At 45.7% G+C, this 16290-nt stretch overlaps 1 protein-coding gene across 1 annotated transcript in view; it reads left to right on the top strand.

Annotated features, from left to right (window-relative positions):
- SLC6A11 (solute carrier family 6 member 11) overlaps window positions 1-16290 on the top strand; it is a 133104-nt gene that overhangs the window by 89370 nt on the left and 27444 nt on the right. The window contains exons 8-9 of the mRNA XM_029917896.1: window positions 12562-12665; window positions 12886-12941. Of these exons, the coding sequence (XP_029773756.1) occupies window positions 12562-12665; window positions 12886-12941 (160 nt within the window). The remainder of the gene's footprint in view (window positions 1-12561; window positions 12666-12885; window positions 12942-16290) is intronic.

Genomic DNA, 16290 nt, shown 5'->3' with positions numbered 1-16290 from the left:
TGGCAGGGCCCCAGTCAGCCCCTGGGGCCGGCTGCCCAGGGAAGTGCCTGGCTCTGGACCCAGAGGCTGCAGAACATATTTCCAGTGGGGCTTCCAGGCCAAGAGCTTCTGCCCCTTCCCACCACTGTTCCCACTGTCCCTGCCCGCCTGCCCAGGGCATTAGCATTTCAATATATCCAGAGTGTACTCCCCCAAAGCCCTCTCCCCACCATTGAATCCTCTGAGGAGGGAGCATTTGAATCCTTCTCCCTCCCAGCTCCCTTCCCTCATAATGGCCATACTGTATTCACCAGCTTCTGTATGTGGCATTAGCCGAAAGGAGACAGGGCGCCTAGCAACCCCGAGGGGGCTGAGAAAGAGGTGGGAAGGAAGTGATTTTCATGTAATTATTCACTTCTACAAAAGCCGTTGTCAGGTACACACTGGAAACACAGCTGTTGTATTATTCTCCTAACCTACTTTTAATCTTTTGAGAATCTTTACCGATGTAAAAGGAGAAAAGAAAGAGCTTAACTCAGCCATTTTCTGCCAGGCCATATAAGTTATGTTTTCGCCTCAGTCAAAGTCTCTGCTTATAAAAGTTGTGTTGTGTGTGTGTGTGTCTGTGTGTGTGTGGCTATCTGTACGAAAAGAAAATATTAAAGAGACAAAAGCCTGTGGGTTGTGAGCCCCAGGAGGCCCATGAAGCCCTGTTCTGGCTACTTGGACCCAAAAGCCAATTGCTGCGTGTGCTGTTGGGGCTGGCACTTTTCACGCATCTTCTTGGCCAGGGCATCGGGATGGCAAGGAGGCTGCGAGCAGTGAGTGAGATGCAGGCTCCTGCCACCCCTCACTGCTGTGCTCGTGCTCTGGGCTCTAAAAGTAAGCGAATCTAGCTCAGCGATGGGCAGCTGCCGTGCTCGGTGCCACTCAGACATCTGAGCTCTTCACCTGGTCTGGAGAGGCTGTGATGGTGGAAGAGAGGCAGGGACTCGTTGCCATGGTACAGCTGAGCAGCGTTTAGCCCCAAAAAGAAATCAGATTAAGGGAATCTTACCAGGTAGCCCACTGTGTACCTTACACTCACTGTATCTTTCACAAAGAAGTCGAAGTTCAGAGAGGTGAAGTAACTTGCCCAGGGTTACACAGCAGGTGTGTGGTCAAGCTGGGCTCCTGCCTGACCCCAAAGCTCACATCCTTCCATTAAGCCCAAGCAAGGCTTGGAATCAGGCACCTGACAGAAGCCATGCTATTTAATTTAGTCTCCGTTGGCATGCTCTCCCAGAGGACAAGCCAGGTCTCGGAGGACAGTTCCAGAGGTTCATATGTCCCCTAGGCTGACTCCTCACACAGTAGCCGGCATGTAAATCTCTCCAAATCTAAAGAGACAAGTGACTTCACCTCTGTCTTTTATTTAAAAAGGGGGTAGTAATAGCACTGACCTACAGCGAGCCTGATACCTGAAAAGCCCTTAGAACACGGTCCCTGCTGTGTCATAGGCACTAGCAGAGGTGAGCCGGTGTCGTGATTCTTGGCATCACTGTCCTCACACACCTCCTTCCGCTAGTGGCAGGATGGGTTAATGCTGCCTTTGTCCGGGACCTTTAAGTATCAGAGCCACAAATACCACCAACTCCAGGACACAGAGAAGGCACACCGGGCCCCCCCCGCTGGCATCTGCTTTGGTGACGCGCAGAGGCGCTGCCCTTCTGCTCTGACGGACAGCTCTGTTTGTGGACCTGAAAGCACGTTTCTAGCAAAGTGTCTTCCTGGCCCCCATGCTGCACTGGACACCACAAAAAATGAGACCTTTGGCTCCAGTCCCGTCTGAGCCTCCCGAGGCAGCAGCAGCACTTTCCCTGCCGCGAAACCTCATCTCCCGGAGCCCCTGCTTGCTCCTGTCCACTACATGCTGTGTTGCCTCTTCTCCGCTCTGGTGTGTGTGGTCTGTCTCTCCTGCCAGAATGTAAGCCCCCGAGGGCAGGAGGTGCTGGTATTGTGCCTGGCACATGGTGGATGCCCAGTGCCTGTTTACTGTAGGGAAAAAGGGGAGAGGTGTTTTTTCTTCTAGATTTTTGAATACTGGCATATCTGAGGAGGAATTCGTGTTGACTGAACACGTACTGTTAGAGCTCATGGCTGGGTTTCTGAGCACATCCTCAGTGGCCTCTAAGAGCTAGGCATCGTGTCAGGTATCTGTTTCATGCACATTGTCTTGTTTAACCTTTTGCATGGGAGAGTAAAAGAGGAAGTGCTAACCCTCTCCTTGATCCCTGCCGAGTAGAAGTCTCTTCTCTCCAAGAGGTGAGAAAAAGACATGAAGCTTTTGCTCCCAAACTTCTAACAGATAAGTCATTCTACATACATGGTCAACATGGCAGTGTGGGGAGAGGGAAAGCATGTTTCTCGCCACCCCCGCCCCACAGCTGCCTCTAACCTGGGGTTCATCATGCCCACTCAGGGAGGCCTATGGGTCACAGAACATAAACAGGTGCTTTGCACACTGTCAAGTGTTCTTATGAGGATGGGGGCAGCAAATAATAAGCATCTGTCATGAAAACTGTAGCTTCTGAGTGTGCATAGGGAAGAATTTGTCCTTGTCTATCAACTCTTATTTGTTCCTCCTGGTGAATATCATTAAGGACCTACTACTCTGTGCTGGGCCCTGAGGGTCTCATTGGGAAGTGGGGTTACACTCTGATCCATTGCTTTCTGTAGCTGCTGCACACCAAGGCTCACTGGAACCAGCTGCCCCAAAAGGATGAGGTTGCCCCAGAGCTAGAGGGCGGAACTACCTCTCTTCTGAAGGGGCTTTGCTCCCCTGTTCCCATGCAGACTGTTCTCCAAACCTCTGAATGTGGACCGCCCATGTTCACGCTGCCAGAACGCCCCCCATTCATTGCTGTAGAACATGGGGAGTGATTCGTTTCTCAGCTACTGACCCAGCTTCCTTAGGGCTTGTTTTGTGGAGACTATTTTCCCTTCAAATTGTTTTGAGAAATAGGAAGCCCTTTCTCCACTGAGCTGCCCCCTTTCTAGCATCCTGGGAGATGCTGGTCAGTGGGGTTCAGTTGCCTGATCTTCCTTTCATTGAGGTGGGGTTGCCTTTGTCCTATTTGACTGGACAGCCACAGAGCTGTTTCTTTCCTAGTGGAGACCCCAGGCCTACTGAGCACACCAGGAGGTCCCAGCTTTTCTCTGGGAAATGTGGAGCCAGAGTACCATGGGTTCAAACCTGATTCTCTTCCTGATTAGCTGTTTGACTTTGTGTGGACTCATTTCCTGCTCTATAAAATGGAGATAGGAGTACTTACCTTAATGAGATGGTTATGTAAATAATGAGATTGTGTCCGTGAAAGTGTCCAGTGCAATTTAGGTCTTCAACAAAGTTCATTCATTTCCCACTTCTTAAGGCATCACCAAATTGGTGGAAGGGTTTATAAGTGTTGTTAGTCCATTTTAGTAGCCTCTCTTTTTTATCTTTTATCAAGTCATTCCAGTAGCCACCATGTTTGATCTGTGGGTGTTTGTGGAATTCCTAGTTGAAGAAAGAAGAAGGGGAAATAGACTGGGATAATGCCTGTAGCAGAGATAATACTGTGTGTTTACCAACCAGTTGTCATTTTATTTTCTCTTCCTGGGTAAGTAGGAAGAGTGCATTTTCCAGAGTCCCTTGCTTTTAGGTTAGGACCACGCAACTTGGTTCTGGTTAGTGATAAGTGGGCAGAAGTGATTTAATCAACCCCCAGGTCTAATTCTTAAAACTTCCCAAGCAAACCTCCAATTCTATGTTCCTTTGCTTCAGAGGGTGTGTTGATGTGGAAGTATCAAGATATGATAGAAAGGCTTGTATTGCTAAGTCACTGGGTTGAAGAGAGCCCCTTCATAATCTGTGTCTGGCTTTTGTGGGCAAACCCCCCCCCGACAAACTTCTGTGTGCTAAGTCATTGAGATTTGAGGGTTTACTGTTTATTCCTGCATAGCTGAGCAGAAATTACCGTAACAAATATAGCAGCTCCCTCATAAGTTAACTAATTGCTTCCCTGATGAGGAGGAAGGCTGACAACTGGGACCTTGTTGCATTTTTGCAATGACAGGCATATGGTGAAAAACATAGACACAACTCAGTTATGCAAGTCTGTTAAGGAGTTTAATGTAGACTTCATGTAAAGATATACATTGCTTCTTCATGAGACACTTTCATGAAGTCTAACCCTGAAGGTTCTTGGTTCTTGAATGCCCAATGAGCATGTGTCTAAGCAGAGACGTTTTATCAACCTGAGTTTTACAAATGTGGAAAATGGAAAAAGCCAGTGGAGAAAGGTTTGGATCTGGAGTCAAATTGTAAGGTTACTGCTAAAATTCTGATGATTCCCAAATGTGTGTCTGCAGCTCAGGCTGTGATATTTAGCCCTTGACTTTCCCCCCTGTCTCCTGCACATCTCAAACTTGTCTTGTCCAAAACCATACTTCCCCATTTCCCCACTTTATACTTCCACTCTCCCTGTAAAAAACCAGCTCATCTTTTGTTACACCCAATCTACCAATTTGCTCAATCCTGGGTATTCTTATCTCATTTCCAATTAAGACCAATCTTGTTTCCTCTTCCCCCTGATCATTTCTTGGGAACCAAGGAGACAAGATGGCAACAGAAAAAAAAAATAAAAATAAAAAATTTTTCTAGAATCTCTCCACCCAAAGAGAAAATCCAGGATAGTAAAGTAAAACAAACAAATAAACAAAAACCTATGGACAGCATCTTCACAATAATTACACAATGAACTAGAGTTCATTACTCCAAGAACCACAAAATGTAAACAAGTGGGGCCAAATGCTGATAGCAGTAACATCTCCATGATGTCAACTTTGTGAGTTAAGATGGAGATGAAGATGAAAGCAAAGGCCAAAGGAATTCAGAAAACTGAGAGCCAAGAAAACCAGAAGTCTCTAACACATGTTCACCCTTAGAAGGAGAGGACTCTAGGAAGAGAATATTGGTAGAGCTATCTTAGAAGGTCAGCCAATCTTTTCGTCTAGGATTTTGATGGCTTCCTGTCTTACATTGAGGTCTTTCATCTGTCTTGAGTTTATTTTTTGTGTAAGGTGTAAGAAAGTAGTCCAGATTCATTCTTCTGCATGTTGCTGTCCAGTTTTCCCAACACCATTTGCTAAAGAGAGTGTGTTTTTTCCATTGGATATTCTTTCCGGCTTTGTCAAAGATTAGTTGGCTATACGTTTATGGGTCCATTTCTGGTTTTTCTCTTCTGTTCTATTGATCAAAATCCTAGAGGAGAAAGCAGGCAACAACCTCTTTGACCTCAACTGCAGCAACTTCTTACTTGACATGGCTGTGGAGTCAAGGGCAACAAAACTAAAATGAACTATTGGGACCTCATCAACATAAAAAGCTTCTGCACAACAAAGGAAACAATCAGCAAGACTAAAAGGCATCTGATGGAATGGGAGAAGATATTTGCAAATGGCATATCAGATAAAGGGTTAGTATCCAAGATATATAAAGAACTTCTCAAACTCAATACCCAAAAAACAAATAATCCAGTGAAGAAGTGGGCAAAAGACATGAATAGACAGCTTTTCCAAAGAAGACATCCAGATGGCTAACAGGCACATGAAAAATATTCAACATTACTCATCATCAGAGAAACAACAAGATACCACTTCATACCTGTCAGAATGGCTAAAATAAACAACTCGGGGAACAACAGATGCTGGCAAGGATGCAGAGAAAGGGGAACCCTTTTGCCTGCGGGCAGAAATGCAAACTGGTGCAGCCACTCTGGAAAACAGAATGAGGTTCCTCAAAAATTTAAAAATAGAAGTACCTTATGACACAACGATTGCGAAAGTAGATATTTATCCAGATAACACTAAAGGTTATTCAAGGAGTGGTTATTCAAGGAGTGGTTATTCAAAGGGGCACACATACCCCAATGTTTATAACAGCACCATTAACAATAACCAAAGTATGGAAAGAGCCAAAATATACATCAACTAATGAATGGATAAAGAAGATGTGGTATAGGGGCACCTGGGTGGCTCAGTTGGTTGGGCATCTGACTTTGGTTCAGGTCAGATCTCACAGTTCGTGGATTTGAGCCCCACATCAGGCTCTATGCTGACAGCTCAGAGCCTGGAACCTGCTCTGGATTCTCTCTCTCTCTCTCTCTCTCTCTCTCTCTCTCTCTCTCTCTCTCTCTCCCCCTCTCTCCTTGCACTCTCTCTGTATCTCTCAAAAATAAATAAACACTAAAAAAATTTAAAGGGGCACCTGGGTGGCTCAGTCAGTTAAGCCAGCGGCTTCAGCTCAGGTTATGATCTTGAGGTTTGTGAATTCAGGCCCTGTGTCGGGGTCTGTGCTGACAGCTCAGAGCCTGGAGCCTGCTTCAGATTCTGTGTCTCCTTCCCTCTCTGCCCTTCCCCTGATCATGCTCTCTCTGTCTCTCAAAAATAAATAAACATTTTAAAAATTAAAAAATATTAAATGATATGGTATATATATTCAGTGGAATATTACTCAGCAATCAAAGAGAATGAAGTCTTGCCATTTGCAACAACATGGATGGAACTAGAATGTATTATGCTAAGGGAAATTAGTCAGAGAAAGACAAATATATGATTTCACTCACATGTGGAATTTAAGATACAAAACAGATGAACATAAGGGAAGGGAAGCAAAAATAATATAAAAACAAAGAGGGAGACAAACCATAAGAGACAAATACAGAGAACAAACTGAGGGCTTCTAGTGGGAGGTTGGATAGGGAGCTGGGCTAACTGGGTAAGGAGCATGAAGGAGGTCACTTGTTGGGCTGAGCACGGCTGTTGTAAGTAAGGGATGAATCACTAGGTTCTGTTCCTGAAATCATTATTACACTGTATGTTAACTAACTTGGATTTAAATTAAATAGAAAATAAAAAAGAAGGTCAGCCAAAACTGGAGGAATATATGTGGGCCTCAAGTTAGGGGTGAATGTGGGAAGGCTTTGGGAAGCGCAGGCAGGGGTCTAGGACTTGGGAACTCTATGGACCAAGCAGCTGAGGCTCCTTAGCCAGAGAGAACACCACCCTGGGGAGAAACCACTAGGAGCAGAATCCAAATTGAGCAGGACAGTGACACTAGAGGAAAATGAAAAGAGGAATTTGGGTTTAAGAAAAAGAGAAGGGAACAGAGAACAAGAATTTCAGAATGTACTGAAAACAGTCATAGTGTTCAAGACTTTTTGATAATGACAGAAGAGGTAACAGTGAGGCTAGAAAATCTACCCTGGATAATTTCCCACTCCCCATTTCTCTACACAAGAAAATCTCCTCCTTAAGAGGACAAGAAAATGTGTCTGCCCTACCCATGAACAACAGTAAAGGGCATGTTAGATCCCATACAAAGCTATGATAAGAAAAAGAATTCTGAGCATAATAGCATTCCTATAGATAGTATATGCATTCCACAGACAAGCCCACAAAACAGCTGAATACTAAAACTTAATATTTCAAAACAAGCTGAAAGAAATGAAGAACCAACAGATGTGATAAAAACAATAGTGTAGGTGAAATTGTTGGACAAAAAGAAGATTCAAAAATAAGGCTGACAGGAAGAATTGCTTAAGAAAGGAAAAACATTTGGGGAGAAATAACTAAATAGAAGGAATAAAGAGGTGAGTAGACATCATGGGTAATATCACAAGGCAATAGGGGATGGAAGGGAGGAAAATAAAAAAAAATAAAGTCTGAAATGAAGAAATTATTTAAAGAATAAAAGAAAAAGTGATATAAAAAGATCCAGCATACACATGAGTACTCCAAGAAGAAACCCAAAGCAGTGGAAGAAAATAAATACTAAAAGCAATAATTCAGGGATTCCCCCCCGCCCCGAAATAAAAGAGAAGACTTGAATTCATATCTTGAAGAAGTTTGTCAGAATCCTAGGAAAATCAACCCAGACTAGTCAACATTAAGACCTATTCTAATAAAAATAACTGAACTGAACGTTAAAAGAGGAAAGAAAAAACCTGAATGTTGGTCATTCAAACAAAAAGAGTGAGTAAGAATGGAATCAGATCTTTCTACATATCACTCTGTGCCAGGGGACTACTAAGCAATGTATTTAAGAAAGAAAAAGAGACCCAAGGATATTATAGGCAGCCATACTGACGTTCAAGTATGAAAGCCGTCAGCCAACTGTTATGAACATGCCAGAAGCCAGGAAATCTTATTTCTCATGAGCTTTGCCTGAGGAACTTACTAGAGAACAAGCAACGGGCAACCAAACTGACAGGAGAGGTATTCATGTAAGGGCTGGGGTGAGCATTGAATTAGCAGTCACCTGTAGAAGTCACACTAAACCGTGGCTGTCACAGAGACACCGTAATCTGTAATGGTTGTACATTCTAATCATGCAGATACAGAACAAGTATTTAAAGTTAGGGAGCAGTGAAGTATGTATATGAAAAATAGAATAAGTTCACATATTGCTTTTGCATATCAACTAGAAACCAATGAATATTTCTTCTACTTAGATACTAGAGGAAAGAGAAGGAAAAGAAACTGAGACTCCTGGACAATTTCAATATTCCTTATAGCTGGGAACCAACCCACAGTGTCTCAAAGAGGAGGGAGTAAGGGAATTGTAAAAAGGTATTTAATTTGATGGTGACCACCAGAATAACAATGACAGGCTTTTTACCTTGGAGGGAGGGGAACAAGAAAGAAAAATTATTTGAGAAAACATCCCCCTCTCACATGAGCCTCCAGACCCAAAATGTCCTCCCCATCATTTCTAGTCTTCAGTCACTTCTCTGATTGCCCTAGCACATGTTAATTATCCTTCTCCACCCCCACCGTCAACCACTCCTAGGTACGGTCTACGTTGTCCTCTGAATGTTTCAGCTGATCTCACCTGCAGACAGAGATGAAGTGCTATCTGTAACTATACAGTACTTCTTTCAAGTTCTGGCACAGGGTTCTGCATACAGAAGGCACTCAATAAATGCTGGCTCATCAGTAATTCAGGATTGGTTGAAGGATTTGGGCTTATAGCCCCTGGGCTTTTCTAAGCACTTAATGTTGCTACTAGTCAGAATTCTTTGATTTTGAAGTGACAGAAATCCAATTCAAGTTGACTTAAGGAAAAGAGGAATTTGGGACACCTGGGTGGCTCTGTTGGTTGAGCATCTGACTTAGGCTTCAGTCATGATCTCGCTATTTGTGGGTTGAAGCCCTGTGTAAGGCTCTGTACTGACAGCTTGGAGCCTGGAGCCTGCTTCAGATTCTGTGTCTCCCACTCTCTCTTTCCCCCTCCCCTGCCTGTGTGCTCTCTCTTTTGCTCGCTCTCTCTCTCTCTCTCTCAAAAATAAATAAGTAAACATTTAAAGAAAAGAAAAAGGAATTTATAGGCCTCTAAAATTGCAATGTCTAGGGTAGGTCTCACTTCAGGTATAGCTGGATTCAGGTACTCAAGTCATATCACCCCTATCAGTCTTTCTTTGCTCTAGAATCTGCTTTCCTCTGTGTTTGTTTTATTCTCAGGCAGGCTCTTCCATCATGGTCAGTGATAACCCCAGGTATTAGAAGATTACCATCTCCAGGAGAAAAGAATGTAACCCATTTTCAGTAGTTTCAATGAAAATCCCAGGACTGAGTTTGATTGGCTTGTCTTGCATCGTATGCGCATCTCTGAACCAATCCCTGTAGTCAAGAGAAATGTTTCGATTGACCAGGCCTGGGTTATGTGACCATCTCTGAAGCTACCTCCTGGTGGAGAAGAGGTGGTTTCCTAAAGGCGAAATGGGGAGCTGTTACCTGAAAGGGGGAGATGGATGCTGGGTGAGCAAAAACTAGATGTCGGTTTTAGTGTTGACGTGCTCAATGCGCAGACTTGCAAGGAGAATTCCCCATAAGTGAAAGTCATTCTTTGGGGGTCACATATTTGGGATGTGTGGCTAGAAAGCTCTCTGGTGTTTTCAGAGTCACAAAGAGCTTGTTTACTATGTTTTGGGTGGCGAGGAACCAGCCAAACAAAATGGACCCGCTAGATTTCCCACAAGTCTGGCAGTTTGTCTCTCGCAGCCCTGCACCCTCAGCCAGAGGACAGGGAAGGGGCTGGGTGGAGGGACATTTAATTTTGAAGAGGCATCACGAGCAGGAGTGAGGGGCCGGAGGTGCAGTGCTTGACAGAGTACCAGGAGTCCCACTGAGTAGTTCCTGTGATCTGGTCTCCCGTTTCCTGGGGCAGCAGCTGTACTGTGTGTCTGTGTCTTTTCTCCATACGATTTATTACTGGTCTTAGAGATTTGAAGAAAGCATCATTGCCCTTGGACCCTAGAACTCTTTGTTCTCCAGGCAAAATACCTCTCTTTCCTTCTTAGGGATTTGATGACCCCGAAAGGTCACTACCCTGGATTTGGGTAAAGGAAGTCCACTGAGGTAGCAAGTAGGGAAACTGAGGCAGATCAGGAGGACTTAAAAATGCATCTGTTTCTCTACTAAATCTTTAATTCTTTTGTCTGCACTAGACCCTCCCTATCAACATTTAAGCATCCTCGAGTTTCTACCATTAAAAAAAATTCTCCCATGGGGCGCCTGGGTGGCTCAGTCAGTTGAGCATCTGGCTTCAGCTCAGGTCATGATTTCATGGTTTGTGGGTTCCAGCCCTGTGTCAGGCATTGTGCTGACAGCTAGCTCAGAGCCTGGAGCCTATCTTTATATTCTGTATCTCCCTCTCTTGCTGACCCTCCCCTGCTCATGCTGTCTCTGTCTCTGTCTCTCTCTCTCAAAAATAAATAAAACATTTAAAAAATTAAAAAACAGTTCTTCCTAAATTCCACTTCCACTACCTATCTCCCAACTCCCCTTGGTGGCAAAATTTCTTGAAAAAGCTCTTGTTATATTCCCTCTTTTCATTTCCTCTTCCCCATGTCTCAGTCCACTCTGTTATACTGACACCCCTAGTCCACACATACACACACACACACACACACACACACACACACACTTCATGAAAAGAGCTCTCCTTGAGATGCTCATTTAGCTCCAGGATACTCCAGTGAGAGAAAAAATGTTCTCATTTTTTACATTGAAAAGCGGCATTATGATCTTCAGTTTTAATAAGTATTTGCTGAATGATTGACAAACTCAAGCGAATCCAGGGTAGCGTGACCTGTACCATTGTCATCAAATCCCCAAGAGAGATTTTGCCTGGAAAAGGAAGAGTTCTAGAGCCCAAGGGCCCGGGTGCTTTCTCCAAATATCCGAAGTGCTACTGCATAGAAGAGGAAAGTGTGGGCTGGATGGCTCCAGAACTAAAAACCTCCAGGAAGGGGATCTTTTATTTTAAGAAATATGCTAATGGTCAGAACTCTCTAAGGAAGAAAGGGCCACATCAGGATATGGTGAGTTTCCTATCACTAGCAGTAATCAGACAGAGATTCTTCTAATAGTCAGGCATGCTCAGAAGAGATTATCCCACAGGCCATCTGAAATTGTGGGATTGGTTAAGCATGTATGTCTAGAGGTGGGTCTCCATAGACTTACCTCTGCCATTCCCAGCTGTGTGTCTCGAGTAAATTACTCAACTTCTCTGTTCCTCACTTTCCTCAGCTATAAAAAATAGCACTTCCCACAAAGAGTTGCTGTGAATTTTCAAGTGTCCTAATGCTTAAAGGGCTCAGCACCGGTGCCCGACTCATAGCAAGTGCTCAGTAAATGTAGCTCATATTTGTATTTAGTCCAAAGCCTTGTTTTCTAGATGGCACCTAATTCTCCAGCATCAGTGTCATCAGCTGCATGTGGCTTTTAGCTATGGGTTTTCCTTGGAGCAGGGCTCAGGGAGAGCCTGGGGAACCGTGTTAGAGAAGCCATGGTAACTCCCAGTATGCGTGTCATGCTGTCAACAGCAGTTTTTGTCAGAGGGGAACCTGGAAACTAAGAAAGTAGTTTCCATTCAGTACCACATAGGAAGCCTAAAATACATCTGTTTGGAAGGTGAAAGATACAGGTGGGCGTCCCCCTTCTCCTACCCCTTCCCTGCCTCCTCTTTTGCTCAGAGCAGCTCTGCAAATATTTTCCCACGGGCAGAATCCTGTGAGTATTCTCAGGGTAATCTTAATCACAAAGATAAGAAGTCACTCAATTTGGCTTAAGTATGACTTACCTTATGAGCTGGGTCCAGAAGCCTCCATTCCATATTACACAAATCCTCTTGACAATCCTAGGAGGGAAGTTCATTTCCCACTTCGTGGATGAGGAGACTAAGCCTCAGAGAGGCTAAGGAGCTTTTCCAAGGTCACACAAGCTGAAGCAAGGACCTGAACATCCAAATTCTTCCTGTTCAGTGAACTGTTACCCACAGCCTCTGGAAGATTCTGGAATTAATTAAGGACATTTACATTTAATGAAGCAGTCCCCAATAACAGAACTCCTAAAACATGTTCCTGAGAAGTTTAGGAAGTTTGATACTTTCTTGGTCTAGACTTTGTGGATGGCAAGGTGTGGGTGGGGGATTTCCGAGAGCAGGGCTGCCACTCAGCTGACTTCTCTGCATGCTGACCTCTTTGTGCCTTCCTGCAGGTCTGGGTAGATGCTGGGACACAGATCTTCTTCTCCTATGCCATCTGCCTGGGTTGCCTGACCGCTCTGGGAAGTTATAACAATTATAACAACAACTGCTACAGGTGAGCATTTTGTGGCCCCACCGACTCTCCAGCAAACCCCAAGAGCTCCACACTGCCAGGCTCGTCCGTGTTAGTCCTCCCCGCTGCAGGGCCTGGTGAGATGGAGGGTCTGTTTCTCAGCCTCTCCCTGCCCCAGAGTCAAAGCTGGGCCACTTGAGGAGCTAGGAAAATAATGAATGTAATCAGAGTGTGCTGCAGGCTGACCGTGAATCCACGCCAGGAATCTTATTCAGACCCCGTCCCTACCTTGTGGGGCAAAGATTTATCCCAGGGCAGGTAAGTGACTTGCCCAAGGTCACCTCACAAGTAAGTGGCAGCACTGGGACTTGAACCCACGTCTTCTGACAGTGCGGGCTTTGTTCTTCTGCCTTCTATTCAGAAACCCGATTCTTGCCCCTTCTCACTTGATTGTAGGGTCCTCTCCTGCCTCGTCTGGAGTGACTGGTGCCCTATCTTACCCTTCAGCCTCCCCCTGCCCTGGCCTCCTGCATGAGCCCACATCCAGCGCTGGGAAGGGAAGTACCCGGGTTAGAAGGTGAGCCTCAGGCTGTCTGCCCCGGCTCCCTGACTTCTCATGCCTGCAGCCTGATTCCAACTGTGGGGCTGAGATCCACCGACGGCTAGGAACCCACCCAACGTCACCTAGTAGTGCATGGTAGAAGTGAAATCGGCACCCTGGATTCTAGCCAGGGGTCTGTCTGCTGAGATGTCTTGTACCCCTGAATGCAGTTTCTGGTCATGGCAGGTGGCTCTTCAGGGGACTGGTATTTAATAGCCGCACAACTCAGTTGCTGTATGGCTCAAGGGAGATCATGCATTTGAAAGAACTTGTGGCATTGATAAAGTCCCTCCCACACTATCCCCATCTTTGAGATGGGGAAGAGGGCCCCCCAGCTGTACACAGGAGAGCCTGGACTTGCCTGAGTTCTCCCAGTTTCCATCCCAGGCTCTGCCACATCTCTCTGAAAGCTAGCTTCGTGATCACTTTATTAACCCATTCGTTAAAACCATGTGCATTGTGTGTCTGCTGAGCATCAGTTCCTTAGATGATACACACAGGAATGGCACAGCCTCAATCTACAGATTTTGTGAGTTGGGGAAACTGAGGCACTGAGGAAGTAAAAGTGGTCAGTTCCAGCATGCTGTAAAGAAAAGCCATTGTGGAATCCAGTGTGCCATTAGGCAGCAGGTTCTGTTGCTCTTGGGGGCCCTTGGCTGGACAGGAGGATGCTGGCGAGGTGGCAGACCATGTCAGGTTATACATAAGATCCTTTCTACTTTCTGGGCATTGATGGGGAGGTGGGTCTTGGGGATGAGATGCAAAGCACTCTGCCAGCCACAATGCGAAATAGTAACGAGGGACAGGAAGAGAAAGACACTGAGCCGGGAGAAGAGCATAGCAGCCCTCTGGTCAGGGTTGAGCATGAGCCCCTTGGGATGCTGGAGAAGGATGCCGTCTGCGTAGAGCTGTCACCACATCAGCGTGCCTGCTGACTTAGACCAGCCCTCTGTGTAGGACACTGCGGAGATCACCTGACAGCTGCTCACTGTCAGCTCCATGAGGACACAAGCTAGCTCTTCTCATTTGCCACCAGCCCTGGAGCCTACATGCTGCCTCATGTGTCAGGAGGCAAGGAAGGAGCCATCCGTTACACAGATGAGGAAACTGAGGCCCAAAAATAAGTCACTTGCTCATGTTCACATTGCCATGGTGGAACATGGCTTTGAGCTCAGGCCTTTCTGGTTCCTGCACCTCTATTCCTCACCAACAGGGATGGCCAGTTCTTCCCCCAAATCTGTAGCTGACAAGGACTTGACCACGACTGTCCTGTCTTTGTACTGTGCCCTGGAGCAGTGGCAACCGTCTCCCCCACTGAGCATGTGGGTAATATAAGCTGGCCACTGGACATCTCTTCTGCTGTCCCATTCAAGAGGCAGCAGAAGAAAGCAAATCCCCCAGGGGATGTTGCAACGTCTGAAGGCCCATTTTATTTCCAATTTCAAATTGTTCTGCGAACAGGTCTTCCCAGCTCAGAGGGAGTAAATTAGCATCCTCTCTTCTGACAGCCTAATAGCTTCTGGAGGTCTTCAAAGCCCAGCTCTGCTCCTGCCAACTTTATAGCACTTGTTATATAAGCTTTTCACCTAGAAGGTGCCCTGCAGGGAGGAATTAGAGGGATGGGGAATGCAGCAGGAGTGCAGCAAACCAGCCGGGGAAAATCTGCACTTCAGCACACAGGCTGCTCAGCTCCTTCTGCTTTAAAGGCATGGGTGCTCTGAGGGCCAGGGGGTGGGATGCAGGGCTGGAGGGACCTCAGGACTGCTTAGGGCTTCTCTGTCCTTCTGTGGTATGAGGAACTCACTCAAGAGGCCCCTGGGGACAGATTGGGACTTTGAAATAAGGGATATTTTTTTTTCAATAACCACATGAGTGCCCAGAGATCATCGTCCACAAGTCAGGATCTGAAAGTCTTAATTCCTAGGGGGTACTGTTTTTGTGTAGCTCCTGGAAAAAGCGTGGGTTTTAGTGTCTGGGATAAGTGGACACACATCCCAACCTCATCCCAAGATGCCCCTGAGACCCTGAGCAGGTGATTCTCCTCCTTGAGCCTGATTCAGCAACACGGTGTTCAAGAAACCCTAGCACAGGACTCAGAACATTGCAGATTCAGATTCTACAGGAGAATTCCAGAATAGAGAAGATATAGAGAAAGTGCTTTTCTCACCAGGACCACCTTATTTCCCACTTAGTAAGGCAGGGTCAGGAAACAGGCATGAGGAGCAGCTTTACCCCAACCTTAGGGATAAATGTCCCCTTACTTTGGCTGAGCTGCATTTCCTTTTAAGAGGAGAGAAATCTGGGGCTCCTGGGTGGCTGAGTCAGTGGAGCATCTGACTTCAGCTCAGGTCATAATCTCATGGTTTGGTTCATGGGTTTGAGCCCCACATCAGGCTCTCTGCTATCAGTGCAGAGCCCGCTTGGGATCTTCTGTCTCCCTCTCTCTCTCTCAAAAATAAATAAACATTTAAAAAAAAAGAGGAGAGAAAACAAGCTTGCAGATAGTCTTCAGGTCTGCCAGCCAAGCCTACATCCACAGTACCAGAAGAGTTATTTAAAGAGACCTGTAGTCAGTCACTGACTGCTACAGTAAAGCTGTGTAACAAACATCCCCAAGAACTCAGTGGTTTAACATGTTAAGCATTTGTTTTTATTGCTCACAAGTCTCCTGGCCAACTGGAGAAGTTCTCCTGCAGGCTGTGAGTTGGTTGGATTCAGCCTTAGGGTCCAGGGCAGGCTCAAGTCTGCTTCATGTGTGCACATTGTGAGGTACAGACTACACGGACAGAAGCTCCCTGAGGAAGTTCCTCTCATGGCAAGTCACAGAAGGCACAAAGGGCAAGTTCAATCACATAAGTGTATCTCCAGCCTCTGTTTATATCACTTCTGCTAATATCCTGTGGCCAAAGAAAGTCATGTGGCTAACTAAGCCCAAAGTCAGTGGGGAAGCATACTCAGACCCAAGGAAGAAGGTAGGGGGAGATGACTTCTTGCTGGTAAATTACATAATCTATCATAAGGCCCAAGAAACCCTGTTCTTAAGCACTTTGTCCCATGGGAGGTCAG

The sequence above is a fragment of the Suricata suricatta genome, chromosome 12 (assembly GCF_006229205.1).
Source record: "Suricata suricatta isolate VVHF042 chromosome 12, meerkat_22Aug2017_6uvM2_HiC, whole genome shotgun sequence".
Classification (NCBI taxonomy): Eukaryota; Metazoa; Chordata; class Mammalia; order Carnivora; family Herpestidae; genus Suricata; species Suricata suricatta.
This window is presented reverse-complemented; position numbering and strand designations above follow the sequence as displayed.